This window comes from Muntiacus reevesi, chromosome 3 (assembly GCF_963930625.1).
Source record: "Muntiacus reevesi chromosome 3, mMunRee1.1, whole genome shotgun sequence".
In the NCBI taxonomy this organism is placed as follows: Eukaryota; Metazoa; Chordata; class Mammalia; order Artiodactyla; family Cervidae; genus Muntiacus; species Muntiacus reevesi.
Genome location: NC_089251.1, coordinates 32733959 through 32751826, shown reverse-complemented (window position 1 = coordinate 32751826; position 17868 = coordinate 32733959). Strand labels below are relative to the sequence as shown.

Sequence of the window (17868 nt, the reverse complement as noted above, 5' to 3'; positions counted from 1 at the left end):
TTTTAGAAGAAACATTCAGGCTACTTGGAGAATGGACTGGAGGAGGATGAGAATGGAAGGAGATCAGTTAGAGGCTGTTAACAGAATTTTGGCATGGAGCGTGGCTGCCTGGCCTGGGGAGAGCTCAGGAGAGGAGTGAAGATTATTAAGATAGGAGACAGAATTGATAGGACTTGGTAGTAGGTTAGAGGTGGGGAAGAAGGAGGAATCATGAATGACCCCCAGTTTTCTGACTATGTAGATTCAGGGATGCGTATGGGACTTGACCCTGGGATAGCGGGGAGGGGAAGTTTTGAGGAGGAAGATGGTGTATTCTGACTCAGACACATAGAGGCTGGGGTGTTGATAGGTGTTCTAATTGTGTTTTCTTAGATTCTGAATTTGTCTATTTGGCATCAGTTAATCACAAGGCCAAACTAACAGCCAGAGGTGTTCACCTCCCTCCTGCAATCCAGAGGCTATCCTCTGGGATTTCCCTGGTGACCCAGTGGTTAAGATTCCCAAGTTTCCATTGGGGGTGAGAAGGGGCAAGAGGTTGATCCTTGGTTGGGGAACTAAGATCCCACATGCAACATGGTGCAACCAAAAGATTAAAAAAAAAAAATTCCTAGAGGCCATACTCTGAACCACTTCCTTTATCCAACTCTCACACACCAAACCAATATTTTCTGTTTCCTAAATCAACCCAGAACCAGGGACTCGTCAACTAGGGACAGCCTCTGTGCCCCCAAAGCCCTCTGAAGTTTTTTAAGCTAGTCAACCCTAAACTGTTCACCCTGCCCTGTCTTGCTTTTCTATCTTAATAAAGACTGTGGGCTGTCCTTCCCCTTGCTCCTTTCTGGCTCTGACCAACTCTGGTGCTTCCCTGTGTGATCCTGTTCAGTAAGCTGTGCCTCTTCTTCCTAAGGGAACTGTAACATTAAACTTCTCTTTCTTTGGCATTGACTTCTCTGTGCTGTCATTCAGTCACCTTTAAAACTTAAAATCTCGCACAAGTCAGTAGGCTGTTCAACTCCAGAAGTGTTCTGGGGCTAAGAGATTGTATCTGAGATATGGTAGTTATCAGCATTCAGATGATATATTAACTTGTAGGATGGCCATAACAAAGTGCTGCAAGCTGGTATCTTGAAGAACAGAAATTTATTGTCTCACAGTTCTGGAAACTGGAAATCCAAGATCAAATTGGTTCCTTCTGAGAGCAATGAGGAAGACTCTGTTCCACACCTCTCTTCTAGCTTCTGGGGGTTCCCTGGAAATCTCCTGCATTCCTTGGCATGTAGAAGCTTCACTCTAATTTCTGCCTGAATCTTCACATGCTGTTCTTCCTGTGTGTGTTTGTGTGTGTGTGTGAGAGAGAGAGAGAGAGAAAGAGAGAGAGAGAGAGTGTGTGTGTGTATGCACACATGCCTGTGTATGTGTGTCCAAATTTCCATTTTTTATTGGAAAAAAAATATTGGATTAGGAGCCCAACCTACTCCAGTATGACCCCATATTCACTAGGTATATCTGCAACCACCCTATTTCTAAATACAGTCACATTCTGAAGTACTAGGGGTTAGAACTCTAACATACGAATTTTTGAGGTACAGAATTCAACCCAGAAGAGATAGTAATGGAAGCTATGTGAGTGGAAGAACACATGAGCAGATGGGGAGTGAGGAGAGAGCCCAGAGGAACTCCATGACACAAGAAGAAACTAAAAAGAAAAGACTGGAGAGAGAGGAATGGTGTCGCCAAAACCAACGATACCATGACCAAAGGAGGTAGTGTCCAGCAGTGTCCACCACAGGAAGGAGGACCAGATGGCTTTGACGAGAGTGAGTTTGTTGTTGCAATGGACTCTGATGAGAAGGAGCTGATTGGGAGAGGGAGAAGTTGAAGATTCTAGGGAGATAAGAAGTCATTCACTAAAAAGGTCTTGACCCAGTGAGGGAGGAAGTAGTCTGAAGCCTCGGTAGAGGAACTGGCCTCTGTGAGAAAACTGGGGATACTCCATTTGACTGGAAAGCTACAACCACACACTGCATCACTGTACTGGCAAACCGTGGCCCTTAAGATGGTACTTTCCCAGGTCTCCTCCTCCCGACCATGGCTCAGATGGAGCGACCTCTCAGGGATGGGCAGTCACAGTCACACAATGATACCTTCACTGGAAGCCGACAGTTGCAAGTGTCACTTGAGCATCACAAACAGGAAGAGTTCACACAGATACCCTAACAGACACACCGCTAACATCTGTACTGTCACACACCCAGTCAGCCAGTCATGCACTGGCCAAACTCTCTCAAGTACTGTCATACTGGACACACGGCCACACACAACAGCCCCTCCCTACGGTGTCACCAGCCCCTCATCCACACAGCTACATACACAGTCACAATCCCACAGGCTAACAGTAAGTTACCTTCTGTCTTGTCACACACATCTGGGTCCCAGCAGGGAGTGGCCCCCCAGTTAAATGTGCTTCTTATACACATCAGCTTCATCATCTGTCTCTCTGCCTCTCTAGTTGTATCTGTCACGCGCGCTTACCCACATACATGTACACACACCACACACTCTCGCCGGCGGTGGGCCAGGGTCTGCGGGGCGGGGCGGGGATCCTGCACGCGGCGCCGGCGCTCCGGACTCTGCCCGGGCCAGGGCGGCGGCCGCAGCCCGGAGGGCGACGTGGAGCGGCCACGTGGAGCGGTCCGGGGGAGGGCCAGGCGGTGGGAGCCGAGGCGCGGCGGCGGCGGCGGCGCACAGCCTCCAGCGACGACCCAGACGAACCGGTGCCGCCGCAGGTGGGTGCGAGCCCCGCCCGGTGGGTGGCCTGGGACCCCGCAGCGGGCAGCGGGGCGATGCTGCGCGCCGCGGGGCTGGACCGCGGGCGGGGGCGGCCTCCTGGCTCCGGGTCGGATGCTGAAGGCACAGTCCCTCCGCATCCCTTGCGGCTCGGACGCAGTAGGAGCGCCGGCTCCCGCCTCTGGGCGCCTCTCCGAGGTTACCCCTGAGAGCAGGTAGAGGGAGGGCCTGGAAAGGGAGACCTGAGACCTGAGCTCCTTCGCGGTGATGGGGCAAGGTTGGGGGTGGGGAGGGTGAAGTTCATTATCCCCCCCAAGGGCTTTTCCCTTCTGTCTTATTCGTTGCTCTGACAACCCCGGGGGGAGGGGAGGCTGGCAGGAGTTTCGTCCTCATTTGACAGAGGAGGAGAAGGAGGAGCCGAGGGTTATCACCCTGGTGGAAGTGGCAGGGGAGCCCAGCTCTCAGGTGTGGGACTTCTCGGTCTGTATAGCCATTGCCTCTTCTCTTGTGGGGAGGTGGGGGGTGGGGGTGGACGGTTGCGCTAGAGTCACAGGCGGCTCTGGAGGGAGGAGTTAAGGGAGAAGATTGAGTTCCAAATAACTTCCGACAGTATTAGCTGGAAATGGAGTGGATGCCCTGTGAGGTGCCAGGCTCCTGTCCTGGGAAGTCCAGTGGAGGCTGATGGTCATTGACAAGGGTGCTGTGCAAGTAGTTTTGCATTAGATGGAAAGTCAAACAATGAAAAGGCTCTCCCACATCCTAGAGTCTCTGAAGTACTCAGGGAGCAATACTCACTGCCAATCACTCTACCTACATTTTCCAATGCATCCTCCCCGAACCCCTTCCAGACAGATATCGTTATCCTCATTTTTTTGGTTGTTGCTGGTTTTTTTGGGGGGGAGGGTTGTATTTTTTAGGCCTCACTATTGGGCATGAGGGGCTTCCAAGGTGGCCAGTGGTAAAGAACCTGGCTGGCAACGCAGGAGACGTGGGAGACACCAGTTCCATCTCTGGATGGGGAAGATCCCCTGGAGGAGGGCATGGCAACCCACTCCAGTATTCTTGCCTGGGAAATCCTGTGGACAGAGGAGCCTAGCAGCTACAGTCCATAGCGTCAGGCAGAGTCAGACACGACTGAAGTGACTTAGCACACACATGGGGCATGAGGGATATTAGTTCCCCAATGAGGGATCAAATCTAAGTCCCTGGCAACCAAGCCACCTGCACTGGGAGCACAAGGTTTTAACCACTGGACTGCAAGAGAAGTCCCTATCCTCATTTTTTAAAGTGAAGGCCCCACAACACCTGCTGAGATCACACTGTTAGTACTATGACAGACTGGATTTGATCAGCGTTCCAACTCCAAGGCCAGGCTCTCCTCCCATGCACTAATGCAAAGGCTTGAAGAAATCAAATACTGGAGGGTCACTGTGAGTGTGTGTGTGTGTGTGATGTAAATAACTTTATTGGATTATATAACAACCCTAATAATTGTGGTGACTTTTCTGTAGTCATTAGGGTAAATTGTGTTTAAGCACACTGTAGTTACAGAAAATGATTAGGAACATATTTATTTGACAGGCAGTTTTCAATAACTGCTTTATTTCTGTTGCTCACAAGGGTTTTCCGGGTAGTTCAAAAGGTAAAGAATCTGCCCACAATGCAGGAGACCCAGGTTTGATCCCAGAGTCGGGAAGATCCTCTGGAGGACATGGCAAACAACTCTTCAATAAATAGTTAGAAATATGAAAGGGTGAAGAAATCACATTACACCAACCTCATTAAATGTTACTTGAGCTGCCTTAGCCTGGTGGTGCTGGTGGTTTAGTCACTCAGTTGTGTCTGACTCTTTGTGACCCCATGGACTGTAGCCCATCAGGCTCCCTCTGTTCATGAGATTTCTTAGGCAAGATACTGGAGTGGGTTGCCATTTTTTCAATAGGGAATCTTCCCAGTGCAGGGATCAAACCTGGGTCTACCTGCATTACAAGTGTATTCTTTACCGACTGAGCCACCAGGGAAGCATGCCTTAGTCTGGCTTCCTTTAAATCATAGAGTTGAGTTACCCGGACTAAAAATGTCACATTTAGAAGCATGACTTAGGAGAATATTACTGAGATGACACTGAAAGCCCACATGCAGTTATTTGCTTCTGAAGTGGACTGCAACCAGAGTGTTAAGGTTGTCAGGAAGGCCCAGGATATTTCAGGTAAGGGATGAAACAGCTTGAACAAAAGAACTGCAAGGTGAAAGTGAAAAGTATTTCCACAGACTCCTGAATCCATCTATTTGAAGCAAAATGTTAGGATGATGGAAAATTGGAAGATGTCTAAAAATGGTAACATGATATCTGATCAGAGAAGGGCTTGAATGTCCAGGTGAAGACTGAACTATAATAGAAATAGGGAGCCACTGAAGGTTTTGGAGCAGTGGAGTTCCAGCAAAAGATTACTCTGATGTGGGTGTGGTAGTGGTTTGGTCACTAATTCGAATCTGACTTTTGCTACCCCATGGACTGTAGCCCACCAGGCTCCTTTGTCCATGGAGCATTCAAGCAAGAATACTGGAATGGGTTGCCATTTCCTTCTCCAGGGGATCTTCCCAATCCAGGGACAGAACCAGGTCTCCTGCATTGCAGGTAGATGCTTTACTGACTGAGCCACCAGGGAAACTGATGTGGCTATGAAGGGTTCTTTAAAACAAGAAGCTATCAGAGACAGGGACAAGAATAAGAGACTACTTGTGCAAGGAGTAATTTGTTATCCACTTAGTATTCACTGGAACTCTGTGAAATAAATATTATTATATCCATTCTGCAGATAAGTTTACTGAGGGATAATTAACCTACCCAAGGTCACGGGGACAGTCTGTGGTACAGCTGGGATCTGAACCTAGGTCTGGCTGGTTTCACAGCCCTGTCTACTGCACATGCTGAATAGTTGACTGTGTGTGACAAATACATAGGACCAAAAGGAGGAGAATAAGAGTAATTCATGTGGGCAGGGTTCAGGACCAGGTCATCCTTTTCAGGGCCCAGTGTAAGAAAAGATTGAGAATTTCAAGACAGAGACAGCAGAGCCTTAGTCTAAGCCCAGGGACCTTCTGAGAGTGGAGTCCTGTGTGACTGCCAAGAAGCCAATCTATCATTATGACAACTGACAAATCACCTCAAAGCTTAGTGGCTGAAAACAATAGCACTGACTATCCCTGTGAGTGTACATTCTAGGCAGGACTGTGAAGACAAGCTCAGTTCTGCTCTGGCAGAGTTGGCTGGGATAGCTGGAAGGCTGGGGCTTGGAATCATCTGCAGTTTTGCTCTCTCACCTGCCTGGCCCTTGGGTGGGAAATGAGCAGCTGGGAGCTGCAGGAATCACAACCAGGACCTCTCAAGCATCCCTATCCTTATGTGCTTCCTCCACGTGGTCTTTTCAGCACAGCGGACTTCTTCCACAGTGGTTCAGGGTGTATCTGCATGTCAAGAGAGGGAGAGAGAGAGAACCAGAACCAGGCATAAACCCTGTTGCCTTTTATGACTCAGACTTGGAGGTTATGTGGCATCATTTCCACTATTCATTATAAGTGAGTTCCTAAGTCTAGATCATATACAAGGAAAGGCAAATTTGATTTCAGCTATTTCTCACAAGAAAGACTTGGTAGATATGTTTTTCTTTTTTTTCCCCTTTCCTTTTTTCTGTATTTTATTTGATTTTTATTGGGGTATAATGGCTTTACAATATTGTATTAGTTTCTGCCATACAATGAAGTGAATCAGCTATTTGTTGTTTAGTCGCTAAGTTGTGACTGACAGTTTTGCAACCCCATGGACTATATAGCCCACCAGGCTCTGCTGTCCACGGGATTTTCCAGGAAGAATACTGGAGTGGGTTGCCATTTCCTTCTCTAGGAGGTCTTCTCGAGCCAGGGATTGAAACTGCATCTCCTACGTTGTCAGGCAGGTTCTTTGCCGCTGTGCCATACATATACATATATCCCCTTTCTCTTGAGCCTCCCTTCTACCCCCTCATCCCTCCTCTCTAGGTCATCACGGAGCATCGAGCTGAGAGCTCCCTGTGCTAGATAGCAGCTTCCCACTAGCTATCTGTTTTAGCTATGGTAGTGTATATATGCCAGTGCTACTCTTCCAACTCATCCCACCCTCCCCTTCCCTCACTGAGGGTAGACACGTTTTTCAAACCAGCACCGTTGGCCTAATGAGTGACTGGATTAGGGGGATCTGATGGGTGCTTCTCCTTTATGCCTGAACGACTCCCACCAGTCATTCTTTGTAGTTTCCAAATGTCCTCTTTTAAAAGGCAACTCCTAGTGGTGATAATGCATTAAGCCTGGATAATAGGTTTTGGCAGCTCTGGGGGATTTAAATTATTCCTGTGCCTCCTGTTGGCCCAGGTCCTGACAGTAAACAGATGGGGAAGAGAAAGCAATTTGAAGATATCCAGGTGGGGAGACCAGAATTGTAGGTATGTGTGAAGCCCCTGCAGAGCAGTCCAGAAAAACTTCTGGAAGGAAAATGCCTTATTGTATATCACCAGGCGCTACGTTTTACACATCTTGTCTTATTGAACCTTCACCACACCCTGGGAGATGCTCTCGTCATCCTCATGTTACAGATCAAGGTTCCAAAACACAAAAGTCACACAGTTGGTGAGTTGTATAGTCTGCATTTGAACTTAGGCCAACCTGAGGTTAGGGCCCATACCATTAAACTTTGGGCTACATCCCCTATTCCTTAGCAATTCTGTGTTTCTGTTTTTCTCTTAAATTGTCATTTTAACATTTGTATCTTTTCCTACTTACGTGAATATGTAAGTGTTATGGAGAAAAAAGAATGAGTAATTTTACCTAATATTATTATCTTACTTACAAGTTAATGCCTACCATATAGTAGGTGCTCAATAAATTTAAGAATTGAATAAAACTAGCCCTTATTCTATAAAACTTATATCGACACTTGCCTTCCCTTTGAAGACTCACCTCCTTGGTCCTTGTCACCAAAGGTCATGACTTGGGCTGCTGTTTCCCATCGCGTTCTCTGTCACATCCAGACCAGAGTCTATGCCTACTGTCATTCTCCTTTTGGCCTCTTCTGGCCAGGCTGGCCCTTTCAACCATTTTGTGCCCCTATTTCCACCTTAGAGCCTGGAGCCCTCAGCCTCCTCTCTTTAAATGCGCAGCATAGTGCTCGCTTCGGCAGCACATATACTAAAATTGGAACGATACAGAGAAGATTAGCATGGCCCCTGCGCAAGGATGACACGCAAATTCGTGAAGCGTTCCATATTTTTTTGAACTCTGTGGGAGAAGGGGAGGGTGGGATGTTTCGAAAGAACAGCGTGTATATTATCTGTGGTGAAACAGACCACCAGCCCAGGTGGGAGGCATGAGTCAAGTGCTCGGGCCTGTTGGGCTGGGAAGATCCAGCGGAATCGGGTGGAGAGGGAGGTGGGATGGGAGACCAGGATGGGGAATTCGTGTAACTCTATGGCTGATTCACATCAATGTATGACAAAACCCCCTGAAAAATAAAAAAATAATTAAAAATAAAATAAAATAAAAAATAAATAAATAAATAAATAAATGCGCAGCATACTGGGCACCAAGAATTGGGCGAGGCAGCCCTCCTGTCCACTCACCTAGACCCTCGCTAAGCCATTGCTTCCTAACCACAAACCCCCTGTGGGCAGGGCCTTTTCTCTAATCCTCACCCTCACATAGTGCTGCAGTCCTTGGATCTGCACTCAGTCTCCATGGGATTTCCATGGAGATTTCTGTCTCAAAGCCCCTGCTGGGAGTGGTGGTGAACAGCACCATCCTGAAAACCCTAATAGCTTTGAACCCTGTTCCCTCCAGTCCTTCATCACTTGTCTTCTGAACGTGATTCATGGTCTCTCATATTACAGAAGTTCATACTTTTAATATACTCAAATTTTTTCCCTTTAAAACAAATTAGAAATACTTATCATTTTTAATGGCTCTGTCACATAATATGACTTGCTTAGCCTGTCTAAATGTTACACATTCAGGTTGTTTACAGTTCTTTGACTACTATTAACAGCACAGCTATAAATATCTTTATAATTTCTTTTCTATTTGTGTTCTTCCTTATGTAATCCTCAGGATGATACTGTTGGATCAGAGTGCAATTTATGGCAATTAATTGGCAGGTTGCTCTAGAAATAGTTCAGGTTTATAGCTTTAGTTTATAGTTTATAGCTCCTAAAACAATATAGGTTAATACTCACTAATTCAATTTCCTCAAGGGTTGTAGGACTTTCAAAATTTGCAGAAAAACAAAACAAAAATTGCTATTTCTTTTGATGTCAGTTTTGATGTTAAGTTTTTCTAGGAAAATGGCTATATCTGCTAAGTTTACAGCTCTCTTCTATTTCTACAGGTATGTCTCCTTTTAATTCCTAATGTTGTTTATTTGTGCCTTTTCTCTTTGTTCTTAACGAAAATTGTTGGAGGTTTTCTAACTTATTACTCCTTTTGAAGAAACACAGTTGTTTAGCTTTGGACGATCCTCTGCAGAAGGAAATGGCAATCCACTCCAGTACTCTTGCCTGAAAAATCCCATGAACAGAAGAGCCTGGCGGGCTACATATAGTCCAGTCCATGGAGTCGCAAAGTCAAACATGACTGGAGTGACTTAGTACACTCAGATAGACACACACTCCTTTCTATTGTATTTTAAATTTCTATCTTTTGTTATTTCATTTCTTTTAATTTCTATGGGTTTATTCTCTTTTACTAGCTTCTTGAGTTGAAAGGTTAACTCATTAGCTTTTAGCCTTTCTTCTAATATAAGTTTTTAAGTCAATTCATTTCCCCTCTAATACTGTTTTAACTATGTATCTTGCTTTGATATAAATGTTTCCAATATTATTCAATTTTAAGTACTGAAAAATTTCCATTATGATATTTTTCTCTGATGTATATTTAAGTGTGCCTTTTACAGTTTTTATATAACTAATAATTTTTTTTAACTGTACTATGCAGCTTTTGGAATCTTAGTTCCCCAACCAGAGACTGAACCCAGACCCTTAGCAGTGAAAGCCCAGAGTTCTAACCACTGGACTGCCAGAGAATTCCCTAAATGAGATTTTTTACATCATTTTTGTTACTGATTCCTAGTGTAATTGCTTTTAATCTCATAACAATATGAGACTGATTCTTTAATACTCATTGAGTCACATTCTTTGGCCTTCTGCTTTTCAGTTTTTATAAGTAATCCACATGTGTTGAGAAGAATATGCATTTACTAAGTGACTGGAGTTGGGTTCTCTATTTGTCCATTAGCTCAAGTTTAGTAAATGTTTTATCCAATCATCTGTCTACATTTTTACTAATTTTTAGTCTATTTAATCTTTCAGATACTGTTTGATATATGTTAAATTTTCCCCCATAATAGCAAATTAGATTTTTCTGATTGAGTTTATGCGTGTTTTTTTTTTATAAAGACTTTGTTTTAGAGCAGTTCTAGGTTCACAGCAAAACTGAGACGTTTCCCATATAACTCCCTACACATGCACAGCCTTGTCCAGTATCACTATGCCCCACCAGAATGGTACATGATGAATTGAGAACTTAAACTGACACAGCATAATCATCCAAAGTCCACAGTCAACCATAGGGTTCATTCTTGGTGTTGTACATTCTATGGGTTTGAACAAATTCCCTGGAGGAGGAAATGGCAACCTGCTCCAGTATACTTGCTTGGGAAATCCCATGGACGAGGAGCCTGGCAGGCTACAGTCCATGGGGTCACAAAGATTTGGGCATGATTTAGCAACTAAATAACAATCAGTGTGTAATGTTATGCCATTTATCATTTTAGATGTTTTTAGGCTATGCTATTAGGTACCTACAGGTTCAGAATTATTATACCTTCCTAGGGAATTAAATTTTAGTGCATTTTATAATGATGTGCTTTTATCTATAATAATGCTTTTCACCTTAAGGTCCATCTATTCTAATGTTGATAAAGCTATGTTGGTTTTCTTTTCTCTAATATTGCTTTATGTATCCTTTCCCCACCATTTTGCTTTCAACTTTTCTGTGTTAATCTCTTAATCTCTTGAAAATTGCATGTGATTTGTATGTTGTTTTATGTAATTTTGATAATCTCTATTTATTAACTGATGAGTTTATACAATTTATGTTTATTATGATTACTGATATACTTGGATCTATTTTACTATCTTATTTTATGCTTTCTATGTGTCTTCCTTTTTAATCATTTAATTAATTTTTAGCTTCTCTTTTTTCTGTTTTCCTGCCTTCCTTTGGAATGATTTTTTAAAAATTCCATTCCCTTTTTTTTCTGCTGGTTTGAGGTCAGATATTTCATTTCTATCTTTTAGTGGTTATTAGAAGATTTTTACCTGCATAGTTGTTTACATGCACAATTGATCATTATGTCCACTCTCTTCCCAAACAACTGTCCTTACCTTACATCTTAATGTTATCCAATAATGTAGCTCACGCCATCTTTTTTTGCTCCATACAGTAATATAATTATCATTGTTTAACAATCTTTGTTAGATTTCCCCACATTCTGATTTTGTGTGTGCATGTGGTTGCGCTGGGTCTATTTTTACGAGCGGGCTTAGTTGCACGAGCTAGGGCTACTCTTCATTGTAGTGCACTGGCTTCCTGTTGTGATGATTTCTCTTGTTGAGGAACACGGGCTCTAGGTGCATGAGCTTCAGTAGTTGCTGCATGCTGGCTCAATAGTTATGGTTCACAGGCTTAGCTGCTCTGCTCCATGTGGAATCTTCCCAGGCCAGGGATTGAACCCGTGTCCCCTGCATTGGCAGTCGAATTCCTATTCACTGTACCACCAGGGAAGTCCCATTCTGATTTCTTTGTTCACTCTTTTTCCTTGCATTCCAAATGTTCCTTCTGGGATCACTTTCCTTCTTCCTGAGTTATATCTCTTAGAATTTCCTTTAATAGAGAACTGTTGGTGATAAATTCTCTAATTTGTTATCTAAAACTTATCAAACATTTTTTGTTTAATCTCATTCTTAAAAGATAATTTTGCTGAGAATAAAAATCTAGAATGGCAATTTCCCCCACCCCCTTCCTTGACACATTGAAATATTATACTGCTGTGTTCTGGCATCACTGTTGCTGTTGTGAAATCAGCTGTCAGTCTAATTATTCTTCCTTTTAGGTGATTTGTCTTTTCTCTTTGAGTACTTTTGAGATCTTCTCTTTTTCTTGGTTTTCTGTTTTTTCAGAACAGCAACTCTAGATGTGTATTTCTGTTTATTTAATCTGCCTGGGATTGTTCGGCTTCCTGGATGGGAGTGTTAGTGTTTTTGCAACATAGTAGAATAATCTCAGCTACTATTTCTTCAAATTCTGTTTTTAATCCAATTGTCTGTATTATCTCCTCCATGCTGCTTTGTTTTATATTTTATATGTCTTTGACTCAATTAACTGTACTCTGGACCATTTATTTAGATCTATTCTCCAGTTCACTAATTCTTACATCATCTGTGTCTAATTTATTTAACTCACTCATTGCAATTAAAAAAGAATCAATCTTTTCTTTGTATAAATTACATTTTGAGAGGATAGCTATTTGAATCCCAACTATATGTAAGGAATCTCCTGTTAGTCTCTTCACATTGAATGGGCCCAAGCATTCTTTATCTCTGGTCTCTGCTATTTCATGAAGCATTCAGCTGATAATTCAAGTTCAATTGACTTGGTTTGGCAGATACCCTAGGCAAAAGTTGACTTCAAGCACAGTTTTCCCCCAGGGATTATTCTTTCCACTGTGCCTTTATACTCTGGGTATTTCTTACTTTCTTGCCAACTAAATGCATTTAAAAATATACTTTCTATTTTTATCTAGCTTTGTGGTTACTTTCATTGCAACTTGTTTATTCTCATACTCCCAGACATGGAAGCCTGGATATTTTTCTAGTCCATCCTTTCACTGAGGTGTGTTCCCTGTGGCGGGACCTCTAAAAGTCACCAAGCAGTATAGAGAGCTCAATTCTGTCCCCTATGGATGGGTCCAAGACCTATCTTCTCTCCTGGCTACAACAACTAAAGCCCAAGGATCTATGTTGCCAGCCAAAGTTCATGAACATTCTTATTTTTTTAAAAATCTAAATATTTACTTATTTTTGGTTACATTGGGTCTTGGCTACAGCACTAAGGAACCTCTATTGTGCTTGGTCTCAGTAGTTGAGGCATGTGAGCTTAGTTGCCCTGCAGCATGTGGGGTCTTAGTTCCTGGACCAGGGATTAAAACCACGTCCTCTGCATTGGAAGATGGATTCTTTACTGGACCACCAGGGGAGTCCCCATGAACAGCCTTAAGGCAGCTGTGCATCTACTTGGCCACACCAACAAACCATGTAGACTTACTGTATCTTTTGGGGCCAACTTATGGATAGAAAAATGGGGACAGTTTCTGTGACTCTCAGCAGCTTCACCTACTTGTGGTCTTCCATGCTCAAGACAGCTCTATTTGTGTAATAGCTACACAAGCATGTACCTGTTGGCCAGATGCTCACCAACTCTAGGAAGATCTCTTAGGAAGATGATATCTTCCTTTGCAGTGGTTTTGAATCTTCTTGGGGTCATGGAACTCCTTGAGAATCTGCTGAAAGCTATCCTCCTTTCTCCAGGAAAATTCAATGCCAGCCAGAGTATAGAGTACTATTTCAGAGGGTTCCTAATTGTCTGCTGTAGACTATCAAGCACCTGTTGATTTGTCTTCCTAGAGACGAGTTTGAGATTTCAGGCCTCAGCTCTGGAGGGCTTCTGCTTCCTCAGAAATTCACATGATATGTACATGATCCTGTGCTTTGGTTGATCCCCTATTTGACTATTTTTATTTAATCAATTGGTTGTGCTGCCAATGGGCCTACACAATGTAGGCCTAAAAGAATGTTTTTGTGTTTGCTTTTTTCCTGTCTACTGAGATCTGGTTTCCCCAACTGCGTTAAGTAAATAGCAGTTCTTGAGACCATTGTTATATTGACCCTGATTTGTTGTATTTTCAAGTCCTACCTGAGCGTTGACCTATTTCAGAGTCCCTACCCCTGTTCCTACTTCCAGTTACAGGAAGGATGTTACCTGTGACGATGAGAACGTTACTGCTGCTGCTGCTACCCCTGAGTCAGGCCGCTCCCAAGGACGGCACCATGAGGTAATGGCGTTCAGAGGGCAGGGCCATGGGCCGGGAGCACGGGGAGTCTCAGAACGTGTGGTGTGGGCCCCTCTGGGAGCTGGGAGAGTGGGCATACACTCCTTGACTTCTGTGTCATCCCCACCACCTCAGCCATTGCCTTGTGCTTGTCGGAGTGTCCTCTGCAAAGGGGGCATTGACACCTGTTTTCTGGATTCACTTGGAACTGGGAGCTCGTTTCCAATGAGGTGTGAGGTTATGCCCTTGGGAAGGGGCTGCAGTCCACTTATCAGGAGCTTCTTACAGTGGAAGCTCCAAAGAAAGAGAGATCCTTAGCATATCATTTCTGTTTTATTCGAGTATCTTCTTTGAGGTTTTGTGTATTAGTACTATGCAGGGGGTATGTGGGCTGGGGTCAGGGGATGGATACAGGAGGAGCAGTGAGGTCTGGCAGCTGTGACAAAAGTTGCTGTAACGGCTCCTGACAGTTCTCTGACATCACACATCTGGAGTGACTTGGGCAAACAGGGATCCCTATCCAGAACTAAGAGTAAATCCTGAGTGTTATAAAAACCCTTGAGCAGATTGAAACTTCAAAACCAAAGTCTATGCCTCAATGTGGGGGGTGAAAAGAGTCCATTTTGTATTATGGAGCACATTGGGTCTATATAAAATTGGGCAGTACCACCAGGCTCAGCTAGAGACCTGTCCCTTAGCAACCAACATCACAGGAAGAGTTGCCACAATCCACATCGTCCTGCCGCCCACTGTGCCGGTTTCCTGGGGCTCCACCTTGTGTCTACTGGATGTGGCCTCCTCTAGCCACCACCTAACCAGATATTTTATTGGAATTTTCACTTAACATCTAGGCTAGGAATCTGCAAAGGCAGAATCTGCGGAGTAAGGTTGTGCTCCTGAGTTTCCCCCCAAGGCTTTTGGGGACCCGGAGAAGCAGCTCCTTTGGGGCCTGGGAGGCGATCTCTATCAGGAGCTTGGGAGTAGAAGGCTATGAGGCTGGGCCCTTGCGGAGGCTCTTTGCAAGGCCAGTCCTTCCCTCCCTCTCCAGGTTGGACCCTGAAGCACAGCATCTGCCTCTGCCCAACCCCTTTGAGCCAGGCCAGGAGCAACTTCGGTGAGTAGGCTGGGGTGAGGCCAGGCCTGGGGCAGCAGACCAGCATCTAGTGGACTGATTTTCCACTTTTTTGCCAGACTTCTACAGAGCTACCTAAAGGGACTAGAGAGGATGGAAGAGGAGCCAGAGCACATGAGCCGGGAGCAGGGTAAGAGGCTGCACTGATGGGGCCTGTGGATGGGAGGCTCAGGACAACCAGAGCTGGGACTGACATCAGGCCATCCCGTGACTCCTGCCTGATCCAGCTGTTCCCTGATGCCTCTTCTGATCCAGCTTCTCTTCCTTAGTTCTCCTCTACCTCTTTGCACTCCACGACTACGACCAGAGTGGACAGCTGGATGGCCTGGAGCTGCTGTCCATGTTGACAGCCGCTCTGGCCCCTGGAGCTTCTGATTCTCCCACCACCAACCCGGTAGGCCCTTCTTCTTCTCCATGAAGAAGACCCAGCTCCTTGGGGCTTTGGGGTTTTTAATTTTATTTTTATTTTTGGCTTCACTGGGTCTTCATTGCTGCAGACGAGCTTTCTCTAGTTGTGGCAAGTAGGGGCTACTCTCCAGTTGCGGGCTTTGGGTTTCTCATTGCGGTGGCTTCTCTTGTCGCAGAGCACTGCCTAGGGTGCACAGGCTGCAGTAGTTGTGGTGTGTGTGCTTAGTTACCCCCAGGCATGTGGAATCTTCCTGGACCAGGGCTTGAACCCATGTCCCCTTCATTGGCAGGGGGATTCTTAACCACTGAGCCACCAGGGACATCTGCTTTTGTTTTTCTCTTCGTGACTTTTTAAATTTTTTTAGTGAATCCCCTGTAAAAGGAGGGTTCAGAGCCTGCATGGCAGGGATGCAGGGTGTATGGGGGAGGGTCAGGGTTCCTGGGAGCATCTCCAGTCACTACAGACTCTTCCACAGGTGATCCTGGTAGTAGACAAGGTGCTGGAGACTCAGGACCTGAATGGGGATGGGCTTATGACCCCTGCAGAGCTTGTCAACTTCCCTGGAGAGGCTCCGAGGCACACAGAGCCCAAAGAGCCTTCAGAGCCACAAGATGTTGGGATGCAGCCTCTGTTGGCTAAAAGCCCATCGAGACAAGAAGCACATGAAGCCCTGCGTCCTGGAGAAGCAGCTGGAGGACAGGCAGAGGCCAGAAGGGAGTTCTTGGAGCCTGTACAGGAGGCTGGGGGACAGGCTGATGCTTTAAGAGAAGCCCCAGGCCCTGGAGGGGAGGTTGGGGGACAGGTAGAGACTGGGGATGCTGGAGGGAGAGCAGAAGAACTTCTAGGAGAAACACTGGGGTCTAAGAACACCCCAAATGAGCTTGAGGTTCATGCTATTCAGCTGGAGAATAGTGAGATGTAAACCTTGAGGGTACAGGTTTGCACCACTAGAAGTCTCAGTGCTGGAACATAAGCTCTAAGAGTAGGGTGTGTATATTAGGATGATGACCACCTCTGTGCCCCCTCGTTGGCCCCAGTAGGTGGTAGGTCTTTCTGTGCAGTTCAGTTCAGTCTATGCAGTTCAGGGAGACCCTAAGTTGAAGGGCAGCTTTAGGGCCCAGATGACCAATAAAGAACTGAATGAACCCATCCCCCTGGGCCATCGATCCTCTGGCCCAGCATGCCCTGGCCTCAGACTGCAGGGGTCAGGGACTGAACAGGCCTCTTGGGAGGGCAGGAATTCAGTTTACCCAGTGTTCCCAGACAAGACACAGAAGAGTTCAGCACTAGGCCACGGCCAGCTGCAGACAACCAGGGCAGGGAGCTCAACCTCTCCCCAGGGCCCAACCGCTGACGCACCCTCCTATATTCAGGGCAGATCTGCTCCATCACCCTGTATCTGCTCCCCATCCCCGAAAATATAATAATAACTGCCATGTACAGAGTGCCTAGTGCACACCGAGCATCATGCTGGGCATTTTATAGATTGTGATTTCATCCTCAGCGTAATTGTATGACCAGGCGGAATGATCTCTATTTGACAGATGAGGAAATTGGGGAAGATGGAATTCAGTAACATACCCAAGGTGAAAGTGAAAGTTGCTCAGTCATGTCCTATTCTTTGCAACCCCATGCGGTCCATGGAATTCTCCAGGCCAGAGTACTGGAGTGCCTTTCCCTTCTCCAGGGGATCTTCCCAACCCAGGAATCAAACCGGGGTCTCCTGCATTGCAGGCAGATTCTTTACCAACTGAGCTATCAGGGAAGCCCGTACCTAAGGTGATGTAGCTAACTAGTGGCCAATTTGAATTCAGGTCTGTCTGACCCTAAAACCCACACCTTTGATCACATTCTATGGCCTCACCCTGCTGCCCAACGCCCATATGGACACTTGCTGATTCCCACATGCCTTTATCTGGGTCTCTCCCAGGGAAGGCACCGCTGTATCCTGGGTCACATTTGTGGCCGAGGCACTGTCTTGACTTCAAGGCAACTTGCAGGGTGGGGCTTGGGGGCAGTTACTGGGGAGATATTTTTGGATTGCTCCACCAAACCACAGAGTAGGCTCCCTGCCTGCTGGCCTCTCAGGTTGGCTCAGCCACGTGGACATGCTTGTGGCCACTGGAGTCTTGTGACAGCACCAGCGCCCAGAGGAGCTTGTCTCGTGGCTGGTGGTTATTGGGAAGGCTCCCTGGGGTGCAAGGAGTTATGTCTCCCCTCCCACTAGGAAGGCTCCAAGTCAGTCAGGCCCTCTATCCCTGCCTCCTGGGCACTGACACCCACACTATGGCTGCTCTTCACCAGGAAGACCTGGGCCTCCAGCAAGGGCACAGCTCATGGCAAGCCTGG

At 45.7% G+C, this 17868-nt stretch overlaps 1 protein-coding gene and 1 non-coding gene across 2 annotated transcripts; both read left to right on the top strand.

Annotated features, from left to right (window-relative positions):
* Nucleotides 1–2642: 2642 nt before the first annotated feature.
* On the top strand, nt 2643–17868 carry CGREF1 (cell growth regulator with EF-hand domain 1). The gene is made up of 6 exons (XM_065928776.1): nt 2643–2786; nt 13891–13981; nt 15027–15092; nt 15170–15240; nt 15380–15504; nt 15995–17868. The coding sequence occupies exons 2-6, from the start codon at nt 13902–13904 to the stop codon at nt 16439–16441; spliced, it is 789 nt and encodes a 262-aa protein (XP_065784848.1). The 5' UTR covers nt 2643–2786; nt 13891–13901; the 3' UTR covers nt 16442–17868.
* Nucleotides 7984–8090, top strand: LOC136165597 (U6 spliceosomal RNA). Its single transcript, XR_010662605.1, has one exon. It is a non-coding gene; the product is annotated as a U6 spliceosomal RNA (small nuclear RNA).